The following is a 24,329-nucleotide window of genomic DNA, read 5'->3' on the forward strand; positions in this document are numbered from 1 at the left end:
CTTTATGTACTGAAATTATGCATGAAATATATATTAATGCAAATATATCTTGTGCTTGGTTTGTGTAGTCATGCAAATTTCTTTAATTATTGGCTGCTTAGGATTAGACACAGCAGAATTGCACCCAGTATTATCTCAGAATGGTTTTAGGCAGAAGTTATCTAAATCAGCCTTTCAAATTATGCAGTGATCCATGGACCCAATATTAAATTTGGGTGAAGAAGTGATAGTGCAGTAATGGGTGAGGAGTTAACATGTACTGGTTTGACGTTGCTTGTTCCTCAGTTCATGTTGGGCAGCAAACACTAATGAACTATGTCACAGAACAAACTTAGCCTTCAGTTTTCATGGCAATCTAAGGCCAATTGGCCTGATAAGTACAATTAGTTCAGCAGTTTGTTGATTTTTTTTCAGGTTTCTAATGAAAGTAGCAACATGAACAAGGTTTTTGTTGCTGATGTTAGAAAGGTTCTGGTGTCTGTAGAGCGGATTGACGACTCAGTCTTGGGGCAAGGATGGTGATTCAAGGATCTGTCAAGACCCTTTGCAGTTCTGTTTCCCATCTAATTGACTGCTGACTGCAGAAGTTGTATGGCATTCAGGTCAACTGCAGGACCTGTGCTGGTGCAGCTGATGAGAGATGTAGCAGCTGGACAAATCTGCTGAAACGATTGAGTCCTCTGGTATGGTACCAGCTTTCTTTCAAGAAGTCAAGCACAGCGTTTGGACACGGTACTACTAGGTCTGTCATGCCCGTTAATTAATTCATAGCCGTCCTTGCCAGGGCAGAGCACAGTTGTTTGCTGATGGCTTGTTCTCTAGTTGGCTGCATTTTATATGGCATTTTATGTGTCCTGTACTCCACTGGTTTGGAATCTGTGCCCAAACCTAGTGCTTTGAGGGCTTGAGTGAAGGAGCTTCATCTGGGATGCTGGTATTTGTAAAGCCTCCCCTGCCCTAGGGTGTGGAAGGGGTGGAGAAGAAGCCCTGATAGGGCTGGTGCTGTTGTGCCTGCTTTTGTCTTGACAGGAGGCAGGGCATAATTACACATCTCTCTCTATGAAGAGTAACCCTCACTGTGGGGGTCATGTGTGATTGGAGTGAGGCATTCTGCTACTGGACTGTGGAGTATATGTGAGCTAAGGCAGGCGGTCATGGTCAGCAGGGTTGTATTAGAGCTGGTTTTGTTTAAAAGCTTGTAAGCCTTCTCAATTAGAGGTGTCTTTTGTAGTAACAAAAATGGCATTGTAAATATGAGTTGTACTTCTAATGACATCCTTGAAGTTGTGATTTGGGATTTGAATTTTATGTTGCAGTTTTTCTTGTGGTTTTGTTGTCTTTTAATCACATAAAATTAGCTTTGTGATATCTGATGGGAGCTGTTCCTGAGGAGCTGGGAGCACCATATCTGTAAAAGTGTTCAAATCCTGCTCTTGACATTCTTTCTGAATGACAGCTGGGTGGTATCAGGTGGAGTGGGGAAGTGGTTTAGCCATTCCATGTACAACAAGGAATTCAGAAATACAGATGGAGAGACAACAAAGCTTGCTTCCTCCTATGGAAAAGGGAATCACGCTGCACTGCTTTAATGTGAAGTAGCAAGAGTTATTTTTACATGAAACTGGTCATTGGGGTAAGAAGAACTCAAACCCAGTCCTTAAGGAAAATGTATTTTGTATAAGGATAATTTACTGTAGACTTCATACAACTCAGTAGGTTTTACTGAGTAGTTAGTTATCTGTCCACAGAGTTTTCCAACATTGGATTTAGCGGGCAATACAAATCAGTTTGGTTGGATATTAAGTAATTTATGAAGGGGAAAACAATCATGATATTATTGTAAGTGAAGGTATTTAAACCAAACAAGAAAATATGGTAGCTTATGCTGAAGCTTCTTGTTCCTAAAGGAAAAACTTCTTTTGCAGCTTACTTCACTGCTGCTTGTAGCATTGTAGTACATAGCTGTGGAGAAACAGAAGAATACTTTTCTCTGTAATCCATCCTAGTGAAGTGTTTGTGTTCCATAAGTAATAATTCACCAGGAATGGTCAAGACACGATAACTAGTCTTAAGATACAAGGTACTGTAAGTTGAGCAGTTGCCCTGAGCTCTCTATTTAACTTCCTTCTCATGGGGTTTGATGAAGTACTGGAAATATTCTATCAGCTGAGTTTCACCCCCAGGTTTAAGAACTTCAGAGGTTTTGGTGACAACTTGTAAATGGGGTGGGATATCAGAGAGAGTATATCTGTGACCTTTGTAGCCAGCTGTGTGAGATCTGTGTCAGAGCACATTGGTGAGGTCCCAGTCACTTTTTAGTGCACAGCTCTGGCACAACACACCCATCCCAGGAAGCTTCAAAAGAAGGGAAAATCTACCTTGCTAAGCTGCTGTAGTCCCCATTTGTTCAGCAGCTACGTTCTTTGAAAGGTTTCTGCTTCATGTCTAGAATATTGCGTGGTTATCCTGGATGAATCCCTGTCCGTTGTTCAGAATCCATCATGCTTCCAGCTGCCCTTATTTATGGTTTCTAGGTGTAATTGTTCACGGAATTCATTGAAGTATTTCTCTGGATGGATCTCATGTCCTGTCTCATTCAGTTACGACTGCCTGGTTACCTTCACTGGTTACGTTCACTGAGGGGCTGCTGGCTGAAGAGCAAGTAGACAGCAGCGTTCCTTCTGCTTTGCTGTTTTAGAATCTCCCATGCTTTTGGCATCTCCTGAAGCTCTTGGTCTCTACACGAGTTGTGTTGGTTCTGACAGAGCCTTGTTCCAGCATCCTCCATGTTCCATGGGACATGCTGCTGCTGCTGTTCCTAATGAGCCTCATACTGCCCACTAGTAGCTGGAGGGAAGTACCATAGTAATTTCTTTTATTACTCAATCTCCCAAACCCAAATTGTAGTCTTCCCTTTTCTCCCCATGTGAACGTGCTATTTTTCCACCTCTTTATGTTTTAAATCCCAGTATATGGTAGCAACATACTGCAAACATCTTCGCTGAACTTGTCACTACCAGACCCTTGGAAACAGCAAACGGCTCCAGAATGATGTTTCTTCTGGCAGTAAAAGGATGTCATTGAAATCTGTGATTTCCACTGTCACAAGGTGTCAGTTGGCTCTTTAAAAAATAAAAAAAGAAATGGTGAAAGGCAGTAGGAGGTACCGTAATGTGGATCTTTAGTTCTGTGGAAAACAGAGGCTGAAAGCCAAGCATCTTTCAAAAGATATAGAAAAGGATATTATTAATACTTCAAAAACTTTGTGTGTGAAGAATCTGAATTTAAATGTTCGTCTGAACTAATTATAAAGCTTAGTTAAGAATTTCTATTTTAAACGTGCAGACCATGTATTGTAGTCAGAGTGTTTCATTTTGCCTCCTTTGCTTTAATGTAGCTGTAACATCTGCTCCAAGCGCAGACTGTTAGTGGGAAGGAAAACAGCAATTACCCCCTTTGGAAGTGAACAGCCTTCAGAATTGAGGGTGCTTCTGGGTTTTGTGAAACTTCCTTCAGAAAAAAAACAGACCTGAAAGTGACTGTTTCAGAACAGGGCTGATTGTTTCTGGATCCGAGGAATAGTTTATATTTCAAAGCCCTTAAAAACCCCAGAACGTTATCAATGTGTGAGATGCATTTCAGAACATTTCCATTGGTACTAAAAATAGGTACTAAAAAATATTTGCTTTTTTAAATTGAGATCTTGGTTTTATGCAGGCTATTTTACCATCTCCACCGCCCCCCAAAAGTTACTGCCATTATCTAATCAGCTGCTAGGCACGTATCCACCAGCTCTTACACCACAGGAGTCTCCTGGTTTTCCCCAACAGCTGTGTTTTAGAATCATAGATTCACCAAGGTTGGAAAAGACCTCTAAGACCATCCAGTCCTACCAGTCTTGTTCAATGGCTTCTCGTTGTTAGAACATAATCAGCAAAAAGATGGTTTTTGTATTTTTTTTTCTATTTTTTTTTTTTTTCCCAATACTAAAACTTTTTCAGATGATTACAAAATGAAACATGGCCCATCTCCAGGTTAGCAGTGGTCTGTGAGTGTGCAGGCTCAGGTCCTGCTCTGGAAGAGGGCTGTGCTGCTGCTGGCTTGATGTCATGGCCCCAGCTCTGCTTTGTCTCTCCCACTGCAGTCCATAGAAACCACAGCACACTGTGGAAGCCTTTGCCTTGGGGTATGGCTGTGGGTTTGGGGAGGATGGAGTCTGTGGTTCCCATCTTGGAAGTTGGTTTGTTTGCTTCACAGCACATTTGTTCTGTGTGTGCTGAATTAAACCGAGTCAGCTTTGTGTTGCTGCATCAGAAATGTATCAGCACAGCCTGGGCTGTAAGCGAGACGGCTGGGTCTTAGGGTTCCAACAGCGAGGAGTTGTGATGGTTGTGCACTTGAAGGAAGGAGCAGATTGAGAAAGCATCATGACGAGAGGACAAATGGAGTGCCTTAATTCTTGATAAAATTATTATAGGCTGAATCATTTAACATAATTGTGAAATGTATTTTTTTTATAAGCTGCTTAAACCTGGAGCTGAGTCATTTTGGCAGCAGACTTTGCTTTTCATTCTCTCCTCCCAGTGCTGAGATGAACGTGTACATCCTCTGTTGCTGATTTCTCCTATTGGCTGTCAGTGTGTTTTCTAAATGCCCAACAATTTGAAGTCACATCTTCAAACTGTCAAACTTGTCAGGCAGTGCTCCCTGTCCTACAGGTTACATCATTTCCAGCAGTGTGGTTACAAATCAAATACTGACCTTGACAACTGTGCAAGGTGTTTGCAAAGTTTGGGTACCAAAGTGAGTTCATTCATCTTCTGCTTTGCTCAAGGCAATTCCTGTGCAAGTAAGGGTTTTTATTTTGTGATTGGAGAATATCCATGTTAGAACAGCTGGTGGGATTGTGGTGTCCATGTGGTACTGTGATGCTCAAGGGAAGCCTCACATCTCTTCAGGGACGAATTTTAGCTAAGATGGTCATTGCCTTTGTATTTTACCTACACGGCCTGCTGTTTGCTGTCAGTTCCTACCTGATCTAGGAAGTGAAGTACTGGTGGAGCAAGGATATGCTGTCTTTTTAGGATTGGAAGTGAAATGTTGTTATAATCTTGAGTAACATTACTTGTATGTTTTACTTCTTTTGTACTGTTCCAGAAACAGCAGTCATTTTGTACTGCAGTCTTCTCTACCTTGATCACTGAAGAAGACAGTACCAGAATTTGTAGCTTTAGAAATATTTCATTGGCTTGAGGGTTTCCTGGGGCGTTTTAGTTCTTTTTCTAGAAGCCAGTCAGATTGGTGCGGTTGGTTTGAGTGTCTGGTTGGTGTCTGACCTGCATTTACAGCAAGGCAGATTCCTCTTCTGATTGCATATCTGCTCGTTTTTCATTCAATAAGTTGTGAGGGAGAACTGGAGGATCGGTTTGTTGCTCTCCAGGAGCTGGTTACGTGATCTGCTTCCTGGCAAAGGTGCAATTGTCTGTAATGGATGTCCAGTTTCTAGGTATGGAAGAGACCTTCAGTCTCATACCTCCCTTCCTTTACTAAGCAATGATTCTGTCTGTTGGCCTTTTATTGTAATTTAGCAATTTAAGGAGCAGTTATCCCTTATGTAAATGGCAAGCATGTGAAATGTGTGCTGAAAGTATTCTTCTGCGTTACTGCCCCTAATTGCCCCTTTCCTGCCCTGTGTTCCTAAATTGCATTTAGCTGCCGTGTTTCTGGCTAATTTTTTCTTGCCTTCAATTCAGGAAGGCAGCTTTGGGGTTGGGGGTTCTTCAGGCATCTGTTAATCTGAGTGTAGCTACTTCCTCCTTCAGCAGTGGGATTGTGCTGACTTTTGGGCCCTCTTCTCTCAGAGAAGGCTTCAGTATATTGCAGGCTTTTAGAGGAGACCGCTTCAAATGAGACAGAGCTATGCATTACCGTCTCTAGAAAAGCAACGGTGTATCTTGCATGTACAGAGAGAATTGTGTCTCTGTGTGCAAGCCATCCTGCCTGTTCTAGTGCTGACAATTGTACTGAGAGAACCCTTAGTTAAATGGTTCACATCTTAAATTAATAAACACTGTCAATCTTAGAGATTATGTTTTGTGCCAATGCGAGGTAGGAATCTGGTTGCTCTCTGTGTCTTTGCGTGCCTCACATTTAAACTGAAAGTGTTTGGTGACCTCTGCCTGTGATTCAGGTACTACCAATGTCATCTGAAATAAATTACAAAGACCTCCTGGGTATCCTGATGCTTTAAAGAATCTGTAGTAATTGAGACCCAAGGACAGGCATTCTTTATGTTGATATGTGATAATTTCTTAGTGTTCAAAACTCTTGTTGCTCCCAGCACGTGTGTTTGTGTTCGCTGCTGGAATTACGTTGTGACTGCAACCCAGAAGAAGTCACTGCCAAAGGCAGCAGCCATCCTGACAGTGGTAGCCATGTCCCTGGGTGTTAGGGGAGATGTATGAGATTCCCTTTCCCACTGACGTCAGAGAGCAGACTCATTTCCTTTAATTGAAATTCGGGATCCTCGGTAACCTGAAACACATTATCCCAGTTATCAGTAGAGTGACATTTTTATCTTTAGAAGAAGCAGCGAGGTATCTTTGCACCACAGCAGCAACTAAAACCTGTGTAGGAACATACAATGCAAAAGTACGCCTAACACAACAATTCTCATCTTTCTCTTTAGTTTGGATTCCGTCCTGCTGTTAAGGACCTTGTCCTCTTTATATTGTAGAATTTATATTACTTTTTACCTGAGTTGCAAGTTCTGTTCCATGTGAATTTTCTTCTAAAAGTAATTCTGTTTTCAGGTTGCTATACTTGCTTCAGCAAGAAAGCTCCAGCACAGAACTGAGAACAGAATGTGCAGTGGTCTTGGGAAGCCTTGCAATGGGTACAGAGAATAATGTCAAATCCCTACTAGACTGCCATATTATCCCAGCCTTATTGCAAGGTACTCTTTGTTTGTTGTAAATTAATAACAAATTGTTAGTGGTTGTTTGAGTATTCAAATCAGCAAATGAAACTGAATTAGTTTTTTCTTTATTTATAGGATTACTGTCACCAGATTTGAAGTTTATAGAAGCTTGCCTACGATGTCTCCGTACCATATTCATCAGTCCTGTAACTCCAGAGGATCTTCTATACACAGTAAGTTGTAAGCAGAGTGTTCTGTCCTGTTAATTGTAATGCTGTTCAGTGTGTTCAAGTCTGTAGAGATGAGACTGCCTAAGATTAATGGAAAATGATAAGAATCTGTTTTAATGGGTCAAGTGTGCAAACCCACAGAGGAGTTCTGGGGGTGTCAGTCTATTTTGCTTTAACTTAAGGAAGGAGACACTTTCAGGTTTGGGGATCTGTTAGCACTACTGAAGATTTAAGCTGAAGATTTAATGTGGACAAGGTTGGCTCATTAGATGTTTCTGGTTTCTCATGGAACTTTGCTATTGTGGTATATGTCCCACAGGCAGTACCTGCAGGCTCACTTTGTTAAGGACAATCATGGTTATGACCACTAGTGCAGTTAAAACATACTTGGGGATTTAATATCTAGTGTTACCCCTCAGCCAAACCAGCTGCTCACAGGCCTTTTGGATTCTGCAGTTGAGAAGCAATCAGTGTTTGTATATCTGCTATACAGAAAGGCAGATCAGGTGCAACTACTTCAAACCAGACCCTAGTAATATTTCTTAGAATAGTTTGTCCTTTGCTCTTCTTGTGCATGGAACCATGCAGCAGGTATATAGGGCTGGTCTGTCTGGAAGAATTCCAGTTCCTAGTAAGTAATTTTTTCTGTCAGACCCTGAACTGGCAAATGGGTCTCTGTGCTGTGTTGATCCCCTTCAGCTGTTAAGAAAAAAGCATTTGAAACCAAAGTTGCTTTTGTTCTCAGTATAATTTTTATATATGATTTATTTTTTGTTCTCAGTATAATTTATTTACTCTACCTTTCTGTTTTCTGTTGTGATGTGCAAGGCTACGTTGTTGGCAGCAAAGTTTTCTGAAGTCCATCTGCTAAATTCTCAATTTATATTCATATACATCTTAAAAATAAAGGTGAATATTGCAGAACTTCGTTAATCCCAAATGTGGGAATTAATAGAAGGGACTTGAGCACATTTATTTTGCTCATATAGAAAAGTATTGCTGGAAATTTTCCAAGTAATTGGAAAATAAACGCTCAGAAAAAGCTCTCATAGCATTTGGGTTGTTGTTACTTTCATCACTATAAAAGTAGCTAATGAGCATGAAGAATGTGCTCTAACTTTAACCCATTTCTTCCCCACAAAGAGTGTTGCAATTAATCAGTTGCTCTCCTGCAGGTAGAACTGTCTCACTTAGTTGTGTATGGTCAACTTATACTGTAAGTTCTTTGGCCAAGAAGAATTGTTCAGTTCTTTCATCTCCTTTGTTAGGCACCCTTTATCTCACAGAGTTAATTCAGTTTTCTACCCTTCCAAACTAAAATGGTTGGTATTGCTTTTAATGTCATCATCTGACTTGAGAGGTACTGGTAAAACTAACAGAGAGCTTTCAAATATCATCATTTGGTAATTTACCAGAGAGCTTAAAAAGTAGATAGATGTGTTTTCATGAGACAACTTCAAGTTTAGTGATTTTATTTTGCTGTGATGTATTTGGAATTCTCTGGCATTGCTATAACAGTGCCTAAACCAAGGGGAATTATTAATTCATTGCCCTGTACTAATCAGTCAGTGGGTGTCACAGAATTACAGATTTGCAGGCAGTGTAGGGTTTTTTCCTTTTTCCCCTTCTATTTATTCATTGTTTGCTCATGAAGTAAAGATTCTGGAGGCATAAACAGGTTTTATATCTAACATGAATTTCTGAGGATGTCTTATGTATCTTCTGTACTACTTCAATGGTCTTGTCTTGTGTGCAAGTTCCAGTGAGTGAAATACTTAATAGGGAATATAGAATGCAGAATTGAGTACCCTTCTAAGTAACAAGTTATTAACAAACTATAGTGAAATGGTCTTAATGCCTTATTTTTTTTTTTTCTGACTTGCTTTCAGGATGCTACAGTTATCTCACACCTCATGGCGCTGCTCAGTAGGTCTCGATATACGCAAGAATACATATGTCAGATCTTCTCACACTGCTGCAAAGTAAGGAGGAGAATACATGTTCTCTGTGAGACTTGTTGTGTTTCTGGCACATAAGAATCTGTGTAAGATACCACCTCTTTCAGCAGGCATATTAGAACAGTAATGGCTGAACTCCTGTTGTCCTAGATTTGCTATCACACTGGGTGTAATAGATGGTTCTCTGCAGTAAAGCCAAGTATGGAAATAACTGATTTTTGAGGTGTTAATATCTTTGGCTACTAAACTACATCAGCAGTCGAGGCAAATATCAGTCATCACTACTAACAGTAGTTAGCATGGGATAACAGTATAGGAAGGTTTTGTTTTTATTTCTCTGGAAATCTCAAAAAACATGTGAACTTCTCTTTGCAAAGGGCTTTCATCTCCTACCACACCGGCTGTTTTAAACCAAGAGAAGGGTTTACAAGAAGTACTGTAGGTTGAGGGGAAGAATGCTATTCCCAGTTGAGCTGTACCAGTTACAGGTTTATCCTGATAAATGTTTGTTCCTGCTGTGTAATGCAATTTCCCTAATATAGGGATTATAATTTACCAACAACTCTACCTCAGATACATTCTTGTTCTCATGTTGCTGTCTTCTAGTCCTAAGGCACTCCTTGTCTGCATCTCTCCCTATATCCCTTAGTTTCTCTCACACAACTTTTATGAAAAACGTTTCTTTTGGTAGTTATTGTACCTGGTGGGTATAAAGTAACTGATTCAGTTCAGTGTGGAAAACCAAAATTGTTTAGCATCTGTCCTTTATAGCTACATTTTATGACTAAAGACAGATAGACTGTATTTATCTGCTGGACTGGCAAGTAACAGTGTTCAAATTTCTTGAATTGCTAAGTATTTACCTCCAAAAATATGTCTCATAATTGAAAAATGAGTCTTCTGGGGCTGTAAATTATTTCTTTGTTTGTCTTTGCCTTGGCATGTGTGTTCATCCAATTCAGTTTCTTCTGTTACATGAAACTGAAGACTGTAAAGCAATTTAAAAATTGAACTCAGCTGCTAATATGTAGAGTATTGTTGAAAGCAAGCTGCACTATATAAGCTGGGCTATCCTATGCTGGACTATATAAGCTCGATCTGTAGTTAATATTAGAAAATAAATTTGGTATTTTAAGTAAGATGCACCGGTGCCATTCCTTTCTGCTGTGGGAAGGTTGTCACACAAGGTGTTTTGATTGTTTCCGTCTTGACCTGATGGGAACAAGTAAGTTGTACCTGTCTAATGACAAACACGGGCACCTCAAGTTTAAATAGGCCTTGACAGTGCCTGTAATAGAGAGTAATGACTGAAAGATCAGGCCATGTTGGCACATAAGGGAAATAACACAGGACTGACAGTATATGGATGCAGAAGTCTGTTGATCCAGGTGGAACTTAGCTCAGTGGCAGAAGCCTTGCTGGCTGGCTGAGTGCAAACTGCTGAGTAATGTCAGTTAACTAACCCAGCTTGAACACACTTGTCATCTTCTCCTATGTGAGCAGCTTCCTTTTAACTCTGTGAACTCCTGCTGACTTGCCTCTCAAATGTATAGTTAATAAAACAGTAGCCCAGTCACATAATAAGAGGAGAATAAGCAAGGTCTTATGAAGTCACCTGTTTTCAGCACCACTCCAAACAACAAATCCTGCTCCAGCTCAAACAAAACTTGGAGTGAATGTTTTGAAAAATCCCAAGGTTTTGGAATGAAAAGGTGACATTGGAAACAGGCAGAAACCTGAATGCGCATTAAAAGCAGAGTGATGGGTATGAAGGATGGGGCCTATATCTGTAGAATAAATACCTTGCTGCAGAGCAAAGAAAAATATTTGTAATTAAGCTCATTTCTTGTTCTGGCTAATGCCCCTTTCTTCCTTACTTTGATTATTTCTTGGATTTCCTATCTGGGAAATAAGACGTAAAATCAGTTGTTGTATTCTGGAGTGATAAAATATTTCTAGTGCAGGCAAGCAGAACTTGCAGGGATTTTCTGATGTATGTGGAAAGTACATTCTTATTAAAAAGTATCGAATACTTCTGAAAGAACATTTTAAAATGAAGTTTTCATCTCCTATGCTAAAAAAAATCATGACTGAGAACCCTATATAATTTTTCCCTGGATAAATAAGTTAGTACGAGGCTTGTAATTCAGATAAGCCTTAACATATTAGTGTATGTATCAATGTTTGTATTTTTTTCTTCGTATTAATAAATACACACAAAATGATGGCATATCACAGCTCCTGTCTGTCCTCCTTGTTTCTACATACTCTTCTCTGCTTAGATCTTGTTCTCCATTCTGTCTCTTCCTGGTCAGAGAGTTTTGTTTGGTCAAGCTTTTGGGGTTCCTTCTTTCTTACCTGCTCGAATTGCAGCTTAGACCTGTTTTCCTTAGCTAGGAAATCCTTAATTCAGGTTCCTAGCATATTGCTGTTGTTGTCTGCTTCAAGTTCATGCTTTTATTGCTTTTCACTGCATTTTTGGAGTTAAAATTGAGCAGTGGAATATGTTGACTCTGGAGAAGAGCCATCTTAAGGACAGTGTTGGTTTACAGGGGGAAATGGTACAGATTTCAGCATACATAGCTATGACTCTATCAACATGTAATCAAAACCAAGCAAACTGAAACTGGATTGTGTTCAAGGCATGCTAAAATGCAAGTCAAAACTTTTAAAGGTCCTCTCTATCACAGTTGATTTATTTCCAGAGAAAGTAACGTGAGTAGGTCAGCTTTACTGTTTTAAACATCAAATTAGAAGGATGTGCTATGCATTTGGAAACAAGCAGTTGTATAAACAGTTTGAAAAGATAGTGTTGGAAAATTATTTTGAATGTGGTGATATCTCTGTATAAGTTCACCAGTGGTTGAAAATTAAACTCATCTAGGAGAGATGCAGGTTAAAGCCTGTAATCAGGGCAGTTTCCTCCTAAGCTTATTCTGAGAATGATTTCTTATGTGATCCTAGGCCTGAACCAAGATACATTTGCACTTCCATATCTGCATCTAAAATTTTGTTATGGAATGAATTGTTAGACTCTTCTATCCTACTGCTTTCATGAAAATCAGAGTTTTGATAGAAAATAATGCAAGGAATGTGATTTGTCTCCGAAATATTTCATCACTCAATCACATCTGGGGAAAAGAAGACCGTAGAATAGAATGGTTGGAAGGGACCTTAAAGATCATCTAGTTCCAAATATGCTGAAAGGGGGTTTCGGATCCTTGAAATAGAATTGGCTCCTGCAACTCTGATAGGATGCCCAGAGAAAAACAAAGCCAAAAGGCCCTGCTATTAAGCTGGTGTCTGAGATGCTTGGAATTAGAAAGGAAGGATGGATACACTGTAATCTGAAGATATCACCTGTGTATTTGAAGCTGTCTGCATCACAGTTAGAACTCAGCCTGCGTGTGCATTGAACAAGCAGAATTGGTGTGTGCATACACAATGTGTATGTGAAAGCATCCAATCTGTACGTCAGCTTCTGCAGCTATGAATACAGAGTTTGACATCTGCATCTCATTGAAAAAGTCACTAATGCCTATGGATTACTAGAACAATCTAGGTCAATATGATTTTTTTTTTAACTTCTGAGTTCATTCATATTTTTCACATATTTCAATATCTGTTCTTCAGCTTCAACACTGGCATAGCTGCGGCTTTAAGTCATTGCCTCAGCCACTTCTGTGTGCCAATGTAAGTTGTTTTCCTACTTCAACCATGCTATTTTGATTGTGTTTTTTTTAATAGAAAGCTCTTGGTGGCAGTAGCAGCTGAAGCATCTCTTAAAGCACCAGATATGTAATTCTCATGCTCTTTTTCTTAGAGTGAGGGATGTTCCAAAAATGTTCTTTTGAATACAAAGAGAATCTGATTTCAGCTGAATCTCAAATGTGGAAATGAAGTGTCACTTATGCTTACTAGGGTGTGTACATATGCCCATAAACCCAGCCGGGTTTGAGCAAGAAATTGAGTGAAGATACTTTCTGCATTTGCAGAGTAGTCAAGAAAATGTATCAGGGTATGATTAATGGTGTGACATCCCAAAAGGTGGATTCCAGTTGTGCCCGTGTTTAATGTAGAGGTGGCTAGAGTCACGACTCTACTTCTAAGGAGGAGTTTGCAAGTCTCCCAGGAGACTGTTGAGAGTTAAAAAAATTGGGCTTCTTTCTTGAAAAGATAAGTTGATATACCAACTGATTACGAAACACATGCTGGTGAATCTACCTTTGAATAGTAAAATAATAATAGTTGAGGTAATAGTAATCTTTCACATGTTCCTTATAAATAAATGAATAAATCGCATTTTATATTTTCCTTTGTAGGGTCCAGACCACCAGACAATCTTGTTTAACCACGGAGCTGTTCAGAATATCGCACATCTGTTAGTCTCCACCTCCTACAAAGTAAGACATGAAAATTATTCAGTGTTTTATGAAAGGGATCTCTACGATCATGATAAAAGCTATGTATACATGTATGACCTAGAACTGTTAACGTGTGGAATGTCTATTTATAGAATCACTTTTACCTGTTGTGTGGGTTTCTGTCAAAATGAGGCCTGTTATTTTGGAATGCTCTTAGGACGTCTTTACTTCAGGCAGATCTGGGATTCGTTGATCAGAAGGACGGTCACTTGGCAAGCATAAGGAAAAGAAATCAAAATAAGGCTGGTGTAATTTGCTGAACATTTAAGGAGAAAGAGCAATTAAGCAGAAATGCAATTAAGCAAAATGAGCTGTCCTAAAGAGAAGATACACTTGTAAAAACATGAGCTTGGAATCTGTGAGGGTTACCAGCTACCAATATTTTGTGCTCATTGAGTCTCACAGGCTCCATCCCTTTTTATGCTTTCAAGAGTCCATCCTGGGCTATCAGAAAATGCCATGCTGTTTCATTTTATAAATCCTGTTTGAAGTACGGTATTCTCAGTATTTTGTTACTGGGACTGACAGGTGTGTTTTCTGTCTTTCTGTATTACGTTTTCATCAACTGAAGTCTTTCATTCTGTGTTGTAAGGTGAATGTTCCAAGTTGTGCACCACTTTGAACCATTCCTATTTTTTTTTAAATAAAGAAATAGGAGCTGGATAAGATTTCTCAGTTGCTTTTTTCAATGTAACTGATGCTCTTCAGGAATTCAAGCCACTTAGTTCTCATCCAACTCTGGGTTTGACTGTTCTCAGTGCTTTTTGAAGCACTGAGAAGTCTCTGCTTCCTGTTGCGTTGGTGCATACCTTGTATTCATGAAATCATCTGTTCAGTAAACAGAAGTGTTGCCAAATAAGGCTTTTGTTTTGAAGCCATGTATCCATTTCTGCTATTTGTTACTCCTGACTTCACTGCTATTGATTGTCTTACCTTGACTGTAGTGAGATACAGTATGAATGCTTGGTAGTCTTTGCTGTTATTGTCTGCCTTCAGAATTCTTGGGGAAGATGAACCTAAACCTAAAATGCAACAGTCACAAATGCTTTCTTCAGCGACAGGGATTTTTAGGTTGAAATCTTGCTTCTTAGTGTTATGGTCACACTAAGGAAGTTGTAACAAAAGCATAGAAAGACATCAGCAAAATTTACATATATAGATTCCTCATTAACGACTACTACAACATATATAGAACTGTAGCAATTGAAGTCAAAAGACTGTGAACTAAATTAGATTCATTATCTGGGATGATGGTGATGATCTTCCTTGCCTCAAAAAAGAGGTCAGAAGGAAGTCATCTTTAGTAGGCAGTTATGAAGGCTTGATGAACCAAAACTTAGTTTCAGATTTGAGGCTACCCAAGGAGGTTGTAGGGTCTCCTTCCTTGGAAATATTCAGAAGCCAGCTGCCCTAGTTGATAGATGAAGTTGAACCAGAAGATATCCAGAGGTCTCTTCCAACCAACCAAAACAATTCAGTGATCCAGCATAGAGAGCTGTGAATCATTAGTGCACGAGTGATAACTGATGTTATGCAATAGCAATGAAACTTACAGTATATTATTGTTTTAAGATTAGTTTAAAATCAATTTGACTGGATAATCTCTTCAGAAATATTATTAAATTCACCTTTAAAAACTACTGATACAGTGACATGTGTTTCTAATTCCCTCAGGGTACTCATGAATCCTCGAAAGAGGAAGTACTGGATTTATGATATATCTGGGTTTTTTTTTTTGCTGTTTACATGTTTGTGTGAAACCACAAATGAAACTAGTGTTTCTGAATGTCTGCTTCCCACATGCCAGTCCTTGCTTGTGTCTTTGAAAACAGTCTACAATGTCAAGTCTGGAATGGTAATTCCAAGCAGGGAGATCACAGGAGTTAAACTGTGAATTAGATGTTTTATCTGCTTTTTATCCATCTAAATTTCTTACTGGTGATGCAGAATTATTTCTGCTGCTTTGTACATCAATACAGTCCTGTTTTACTTTTAAGTTAGCATTTACATCTATGCTTTATTTATTGTTTTTTTTTAAACAGGTTCGAATGCAAGCCTTGAAATGCTTCTCCGTTCTAGCCTTTGAAAACCCACAGGTATCAATGACTCTGGTAAATGGTAAGTATAATGCAACCGCTGCTTGTTTGACACTTACTTTATTGACTGATTGAATTAGTATCACTTTGAGTTCTCTTCCATTACTTACAGTGTCGGTTGACGGAGAACTGTTACCACAAATCTTTGTGAAGATGTTACAAAGGGACAAGCCTATTGAAATGCAGCTCACATCAGCCAAATGGTAATTTTCATCGGGAATTGGAATGCAATAGTGTGCAATCTAGTACTTCTTAACTTTTGGTTTTATCCTCGCTGCATGCGAGGGAACTAAAACTTTAGGTAGGAATAATGAAAGATGTTATTTGTATTACCTAGATACTTGAAATATTGTTATCACCTAGTCATCTTATTTTTTCTTGAGCATAAACAAGAAAAAAACCACCTCTGTTTTCTTCAGTTGAACTGCAGTTTTCTCAAGTAGCTTGAATTTGATTATAAGTTTTATGTTAAATAGGTTATAGTCAGTAGTTTGTCCTTACAAAGTATAATACCGAAATGTAATTGTGTACTACCAGATAATGTGCTTGTTACACCACTGTCCTGAGAGTTTGCTTTGGAGACTGTGGCTGTGGTGTATTGAGAACAGTAAGCCCTCTCCTAAAATAAGAAGAGAGCAAGACACTCTCTCAAATGGTTTAATTAAGCATAGATTGTTTTTTAAACTTCATATGTTCATGCAACAGAATTAGTTACTAATTTATTTTAAAGTTCATCTCTCAACTTTCCCTTTTGATATGGGCAGATTCCTGTATGTTCATGTACCTAATGACTTTGTACCTTGTGACAAAATGTGACTGAATTCTGTAACATTAACACTAGGGTTTCACACTCGATAAGCTGGGAGCTAACTCTGCTTAAGACCCTTTTTCTTCTCTTATATTGATGAGATGGAGTAAATAAATGACTTCAGGTGTTTGAAGAGATATGTCACTATGAACTACTAAAATCTAACATGATTTGAGTGTTTGGTCATTGATTATTTGATTTGGTCTCCTTTAATTCTTTCCATTTACAGCTAGTCCAGATTTTAGTGGCTTATCTTTGGCTTACAGCAATGAGTTCTCTCATTCTATTCACCAAAATAATTTCACTGACACTTGTCAGAGCAAAGGCTTGAGTTTCTGGCTGAGGAATAAGGATGGGGGGAGTAGGAGGATGGTCTCTTTTGTCACGTTGCCAGGTTGTGGCAACTTAACCCATTCATGAAAGCAATTATAAATAAGTGTACGTTTGGGGAGGATTGTTTTAGGAAGGTAATCCCACTGTGTGGTGGGAGGCTGGACTGGGGGCCTCCTGCATTCCCCTCTAGCAAATCAGGTTTTCTTCAGGTACTGAAGGGGAGGCAAGGTAAATCAACTGTCTTGAAGAAGTCTGTTGTGATCGATTTGTGTTTCTTTGGCAGTTCAGAGAAAACAGAGAATTAGGGTTAAAAAACCGAGTTCATGAGAACAGGTTATTTTTTTTAACTTAAGATACAAGAGCATCGGTTAGTTATGAAGGCAAATTGCAGTTAGAAATCTATTCTGGCTTTGGTTTCTTCTTGTTCTAGGATAAACGCTCTCAGATATGTTGGTATTCTTTACTAATCTGCTTTGATTTGGAGGGATTTGGCTGGAGATTCTCTCATTTTTGGCTCAAATGGACTTTTGAAAGCACAGAAGAAAAAATGTGCAATGAAAAGCAAAAAAAACCCTACAAGAATGAGGGGAACAAACCAGTGTCTTGTGCTTCAAGAGTGGGCTCCTAATTAGCCTGTGGGCAGCCCTCTTTCCTAGGGCACTGAAGGTATCAGTTTCATGACAGTGTAAGGACTTCAAAAATCTACTGGCTTTTCTTCTCTAAATCTGTTCCCTGCTTGTATCCCTTAAAGTAAGTCTGTATCTCTCTTCACTCCTACTCCTTCTAGGCTGGAGTAGTAGGTGAAATTGTAACTGCTTTTCTGATAAAAAATTAAGACTTCACTTTTGATGTGCCAGCTTTTGTTGATTAACGTGGGATTCCTCTCTGGTTTATTGGTAGAGTCCTTAGAATACAGAAGTAGAGTTATTTTGGTGAATTTCTGAAGCCTTCTGCTAAGCTGGTTTTAATCTACATACTGGTATACAGGGATATCTGAGGAAGCTTCCTTTGCTTTTCAACTGTTCAAGTAGACCTGGAAGATCTGACTTAATACCTCTTGATTGAAATGGAATAAGGATCCTTCATTTGAACGGTGATTTTGGCAAAGAGGGAGCAATAAGTCGGCCTCTTGGGGGAGTGATTTGCACCTATAAGCAGAACAGTTTAGAGAAGAGCACCTTTTCTACTGAAATTAGTGTAATTGCTGCCATCTAAGCCAAGCCTATTTATCTGAAGTACTTTAACTTACTTTGTGTTCGAAGTTGAGTCAGTTTGTCCTGCAAACAGTATCGTAACAGGAATTAATGGCAGCTGCAAGACTGGTGTTCTCCTCCTGATTGTTCAGACGTGGAAATCAGTATTTCCAGCTGTAAGATACAAAGTTTGAACAGAAAAGTTTAGAAAATAATCTCTGTGCTGCCGAGTTGTATCTGTTTAACTTCTGAGTCATAATAGCTAAAATCTCATAATCAGTGCATTTTTATTCACGTCTTTCATTGGTAGACACTTGGAACAGGTTAAATGATGTTATTAAAGATGTGGGAACTCTGGGTTCTTTTAAAAATCATAGGAATGCAGTGAAACATGGTGCTATTAAGGTTGGCATATTATTATGGGCAATTGTGATTGGCCTTATATATGGTTTCAACCAGTCCAACCAAGAATTGAAATGGTAGTTTTAAGTCACCTTCTTTAAATGGCAGTTGGTGGTTGGTTTTTTTAACCTCCCACTTGCGACACAATAAAAGCTAGTTACAATGGCTTAGTTTGAAAGCTAAAACAAGGTACTTGACTACTCCTGTACTGAGTCTCCTAAATTAATGCCAAGCTCAAATATTTCTGCAGATGACACCAAGCTGGCAGGAAGTGTTGATCTGCTTAGGAAGGCCCTACAGAGCCATCTGGTCATTAGGTACATGAACATACAGGAATCTGCCCATATCAAAAGGGAAAGTTGAGATCTAATGGAACTAGTGATAGGACTAGAGGGAATGACCTCAAGTTGCACCAGGGAGATTCAGGTGGTTGGACATTAGGAAATACTGCTTCTATGAGAGAGTGATAAGGCACTGGAATGGGCTGCCAGGGTGGAGAAATGTTTGAATGTCGTGCTGAGGGACGTGGTTTAGTGGGAAGTATTGGTGATAGGTGGATGGTTGGACTTGATCTTGGAGGTCTTTCCCAACCTTGGTGATTCTATGACTTAAACTGTCAGCCCTCCGTTGACCCTCTCCTTATTAGTCCTTTCCTGTGCTGTGGGCAGTATAGGACAGATCTGTGCGTATTGCTGTTTTATCCTAGTGAACATAGTTAACTTTGTTTTGTTATTGTAAGAGATTTGTACATCAGTCGAGCTTCTTGGTTAGTCCTTTTTTTGACCTGTGTGGTGTCCGTGTTGGTCAGTGCTCCAGCAAGATGTTCTGTGCTATAAATCTCCTTGCAAGTGTGTGTGTTGTAATTTGGTCATGTGCCTACAGTTAGCTCAAATGTATGAAAATCAATCAAAAGGGGAGCACATTTCATTAGTACAGCGGGTTGTTCTGCAGTGTTTTAAGTGCTAAAAACCAAGGATAAGTGAATTTATGTTTTATTGTGTTGTCACAGCCTTACTTCCATGTGCAGAGCTGGAGCAATACGGACAGATGACTCTTGCATCGTTCTTAAGGTGAGCTAGTTAGACAATTCTGTTTAAAACAGCATTTCTATAAGGATCTACTCCTGTTTTTATTTGTCTAGTATAAAAAGTAGTGCAAAGCCTGTTAAATAGGTGATCTCAAAGCACCAAGTTCTAATGATAGTAATTAAACAAACAGTTGTTCCCTAATTGCCTTAAAACACTTATAGCAGTGTAGCTCTTGTAAGAACTTTTAGATACCAAAATGTTGATATCCAGCAATAAATATTCCAAAGTTTGACACACAGCAGTTTAAGGTTTGTAATGATGTAAGTAACTGTTTGTAAGTAACATGGAAACCACATCCCTACCTTGATCTCTGCATGCGAACAAGGCGCTGTTATCTGTTTCAGAAGCAAGTTTCAGAAGACTGTAGTCAAGACAGAAGACAATAGTCAAAATGCTTGCACAGTGTATAAAAGGAGCCTGTCAAAATCAGGCTGTTCCTCAAATTTCACAGTAGTTTTGTAAGTTTGTCTGAACATCAGTGCTTCATAACTTGGTTAGGGTTGGGAGAGTTGTCTGCAGCGCGTCAGGAACTGTCCCTATGTCCAGTGTTCTGGTAATGCAGGGGAAAGGGCAGTTTCTTTATAAGATGCTGCACTAAGAAAACACGTTTCAGTGTTAATCGCAGTTGAGTATGGTACATTTACACTGTTTGCTAGGGGGAATTTCGTATCTGCCATTCAAGGTAATTACAGGTGAAAGTCCTCATGTTGGCAGAGTCAAATTTCTATCTCTCCCATCTTTTTAAGCGGATATCCAAAATGCAGTTCATTCCAGTATCATCAGTGTCAGTAGTGACATCTGATCTAAACTCTTTTTCACTGCATGAGAACTTGGTTGAAAGTAGCCTAATGTATACTCAGTATTGCCTGAACAATTTCTCTGTAGTCTTTAAAATACTTTTTGTCTGAAGGTACCTGTTCAAATAACATTACTGAGAATTGCTTTAAAATAGCTGTTCGAGTTTCTTTATGAACCTAGCTGTTCCAAACAGTATTTTGTTTTTATTCTTTTTAAACTCATCAGACTCTGCCATGTTTGGTTCGAATGTGTAGCAAGGAGAGACTGCTGGAGGAACGAGTAGAAGGAGCAGAAACTCTGGCCTATTTGATTGAAACAGACGTGGAACTTCAGAGAATTGCCAGCATTACTGACCACCTCATTGTCATGCTTGCCGATTACTTCAAGTATCCCAGCTCAGTGAGTGCAATCACTGATATCAAAAGGGTAGGTTCTTCTGCTGAATCTTTGAAAAACAGTAAGAAATGGGCTCAAGGTGTTTCTTTATTCTGTTTAGCTCAGCCTTATATCCAAGTTCTTCAATGGAAAGGTTGCCAGACCTAGGCTAGGCCATGACCCTAATGCAACTAGGCCTCAAGTCTTTGTTCATTCTGGAGCCTGTAATATCCAAACAAAGAACTTTGTGTATATTTGGGCTCTACATCTTGTAAGAAGGATTTTGCTGTTCTTTGTGGAACACAGGAAGATGGTTTCTGGATAGTTTAATGCAGCTTCTTCATAGGATTTTCATGACATTTCCCAATGTAGTAGTGAAATACTGGACAAGGGCATCTGTCATGTTGCTCATGTGCTGAGTTTACAAGTTTACAGCTTCAGGAGCCGCTGCATTTCGTCTTCATAAGAGATAATAGTCCATGTGATGTGGATGGTGTGAATTCATAGGTGAAGTTGTGGAAAATGTTAAGTTCAGAGATGGTTCTTTTCTGTTACGCAGAAAAACCTGGATGCCCTGTATATCATTTCACGTTATCTCCCAGATGTTATCTGCACTTGCAAGAGGTTGGATAAACAATGATCCAGTATACCTTGGAGGCTTATTATCATAGGTGTTTTAGGAGCTGTTCTATTCCCAGCTGTATATACACTTACCAAAGCACTAGTAGATCAGTCAGTCTTGGAAACAGGATTGTTCTTGATATTCCTTGTAGGGAAGTATCGTTTGTCAATTCCCTTTTTCTCTCATTCAGTTTAAAGAAAGTACCCCAAAGAAGTGGATTACAGAGCCTTTGTTTTTCTTTGAGACTGTCCCCAGGGGTGGACACACCTCTCAGGCTTTCAAGGGATTGAATTGATTCTGCACGTACAGTTGCTTTTAAGTAGATGTAAAAATGCAAATTAAATATTAAAAAAACTGTTGGTTGCACTTTAGATAATAAGCAGAAGGAAAATGAGCATTTGACTGGGAAGCAGTGAGTGTTGGTGGTAGCATCAAAAACATGGCAAAGGTTCTGAACAGGAGTGATTATAGGTATTATGACATGGCTTTAAGTGTTCAGAAAGTCTCTAAAAATAGTCACCTGGAATGGCAGGGTGCTTGTTTGGAGGAGAAGGAAAAAAACTCTTTGAATTACTCCCTAGAAGGTAAAAACAGGATGAGTGTGGACTTTACTGAACAGATTACTTATTGTTGTTAAAATATTAAAAATAGACATAATACATTCTGCTCTAATGGTGTATCTGTACCAGGGGAAATTGTTCGTACAGCTTAATTTTGGACAGTTCTTTCATACCAATAACTTGTCGCTTAATACTGGCATTTTTCTGGCATTTTGAGTAGGCTTAAAATGTTGCTCTGTTATGTGGAACCCTTTGGGTTGGAGTTTGCAAGGGTGTCAATCATAGAGCAACTCTGCTTGGTAAGGACATGAAGGGATTGTCTAGTTGGCTATTGAGAACTGCTAACAATGGTGATTAAACAGCTTCTCAGTGCATTCAGTTCCAGTGTTCCCCAGGTGAATATGAGTTAGAACCTCACCTGTTCCAATCTGATTATTGTCTCCTCTTTCTTTGCACCTCCATAGAGAGTCCACCTTCATGTTCTTTGTAGTCTTCTTGAGGTGAAGGCTGCTCTTATGTCTCTGCTCAGCCTTCTCTTCTCCTCGCTGACAACCAGGGTGTTCTCTTTCAGCTAATGCAGGTCTACTATCCCAAAGTCAAGGCTTTGTATGTATTCTGCTTCTTGCCTTGCTCACACCTTGCAGGAGCTGGGATGCCACTATTATCCCTACAGCCAAGTGTTCCCACTTGATTATCATACCCAGTACAGTTGTTCCTGATTTGTGAGTCATGTGTCCCGTGATGCATCACCCTAATTCACTTGCCTAGAACCTGTGTTGTTACCTTCCCCAAACATCTAGGCAGTTAGCACTTTGATGTGTTGCCCTTATGACAGGAACTGGAAGTTAACAATCGCCTTAAGCTCTAAGTCCTGTGGTTGAGGGATGGGCTTCGGTTCTGTTGATAAAACTTTTGATTCTGTACTAATTTTTTCCACTTCTTCTGGCTTGTTCCTATAAGTTTCTGTTGGGTAAATAAGACTGCTTTTCACCTTAATATAGTCTGAATGGAGCAGTAACATCTGAGAAGTGTTTTGGCATCAAAATGTTGTAAGCAGATGTTATTTAAGTTGGCTTATCTGTAACTCAACAGTGACATTAACCATACCCTTAAATTATTGTGTTCAGATGATGAGCGTGGACATCAGCTGATGAAACAGCAGGTTGTTTGTATTTCTGGCTGTTCTACGTGTGATAGACAAAACCCGAGGAAGCAGCTATTAGTGTACAGCAAATAAGGAAATACCACCCGTAATTTTTAGCGTCTATATTTGATATCTGTATTTATTTAAATAGCTTGACCATGATTTGAAGCATGCCCATGAGCTGCGCCAGGCTGCTTTCAAGCTGTATGCTTCCCTTGGAGCAAACGATGAAGATATTCGAAAAAAGGTGAGCAAAAATGTCCGCAATGAGGCAGAGCTATAGGTGAAGGGCAGTGCAAGAGCTTGGATGTATGTTTTGCTCCTTCCAACTCTTCCTTTGTTTTGCTGTGAGTTGTGAAGGCTTGCTTTCTGTTACATTAACAGAGTTCTACAGCGCTCTTTCTTTGAGTGGGATTTGAAGAAAATTTGTCTTTATTAACAAAATAGAAGAGTAAGGTTAGTTGGTGTGAATTTTTCATGGTGATAAACTAGATTTTCAGAATAAAGTCTTTCAGCGTGCTGTGGTCCTTGCTACTCAGAATAAAATGGAATAGCTTGGTAGGAAGGGACCTAGAAAGATTATCAGTCCAGCCATTTAGGCTGTGTGAGGTCATTGCTGTGGCATGTGGGTCTTAAAGCATTTCTGCAACCTGTGTTTTGGGGAGACAAAATTTGCCTCTGTTATAAAATGAATGTTTACCCAGAAACAAACCCTAGGAAATCTGATCATGTTGTGAAACCAAGTCACAATTGATTCGGTGATTCTGAAGTGACCGAGGGGTTTGTGCTATTAGAAAATGTGGTGTCATGGGGGACAAATTCTACTCAAACAATGAAGAAAAGATGGGAAGATAGGAGTAGTCATGTAGTTAAAAGTTTGAAATTTAGTGTGGGGTTGCTATGTCAAACTAAAATATCAGGCACAAGAAGCAGGATGGATGAAAAGCAAGGGCAGGTAGGAGGTGGGAAAACATTCAGTTGAGAGGATAACAAGTAGGAGGATTTTTTCATTGGGGACCCATTCAGAATCTCCAGATTTTAGAGAATGATAGAATTATTTGAGTTGGAAGGGACCCTTCAAGGCCATCCAGCCCAACTCCCCTGCAACAAACAGGGACACCTACAGCTCCATCAGGTGCTCAGAGCCCCATCCAGCCTGACCTTGGATCTCCATGTCTCCAATGATTGTAAAAAAAAAAAACAAAAAAGTTCTTCCTTATATCAAATCTAAATCTCCCCTCTTTAAATTTGAAGCTATTTCCCCTTGTCCTACCACAGCAAACCCAACCGGAGATTCAAACTCATACATTTCTCTTTCTAATTTCTTTAGTTAATAGCAAGGATCCCTTCTCTTACATTTCAAAGAATTGTCTTTAACA

General features: G+C 39.3%; 1 protein-coding gene across 5 annotated transcripts in view; it reads left to right on the forward strand.

The window, feature by feature from the left end:
* The window catches only part of ARMC8 (armadillo repeat containing 8), a 53,463-nt gene that overhangs the window by 16,680 nt on the left and 12,454 nt on the right, over positions 1-24,329 (forward strand). For 3 of the 5 annotated variants that reach the window (XM_032446721.1, XM_032446723.1, XM_015870980.2), the window contains 10 exons: positions 6,813-6,955; positions 7,055-7,152; positions 9,039-9,131; positions 12,741-12,800; positions 13,430-13,510; positions 15,574-15,649; positions 15,740-15,830; positions 19,373-19,433; positions 20,475-20,675; positions 23,102-23,197. In XM_032446721.1, the coding sequence (XP_032302612.1) occupies positions 6,813-6,955; positions 7,055-7,152; positions 9,039-9,131; positions 12,741-12,800; positions 13,430-13,510; positions 15,574-15,649; positions 15,740-15,830; positions 19,373-19,433; positions 20,475-20,675; positions 23,102-23,197 (1,000 nt within the window). The remainder of the gene's footprint in view (positions 1-6,812; positions 6,956-7,054; positions 7,153-9,038; positions 9,132-12,740; positions 12,801-13,429; positions 13,511-15,573; positions 15,650-15,739; positions 15,831-19,372; positions 19,434-20,474; positions 20,676-23,101; positions 23,198-24,329) is intronic. The other 2 variants (XM_032446722.1, XM_015870981.2) reach the window with 1 other exon arrangement.

Source organism: Coturnix japonica, chromosome 9 (genome assembly GCF_001577835.2).
Source record: "Coturnix japonica isolate 7356 chromosome 9, Coturnix japonica 2.1, whole genome shotgun sequence".
In the NCBI taxonomy this organism is placed as follows: Eukaryota; Metazoa; Chordata; class Aves; order Galliformes; family Phasianidae; genus Coturnix; species Coturnix japonica.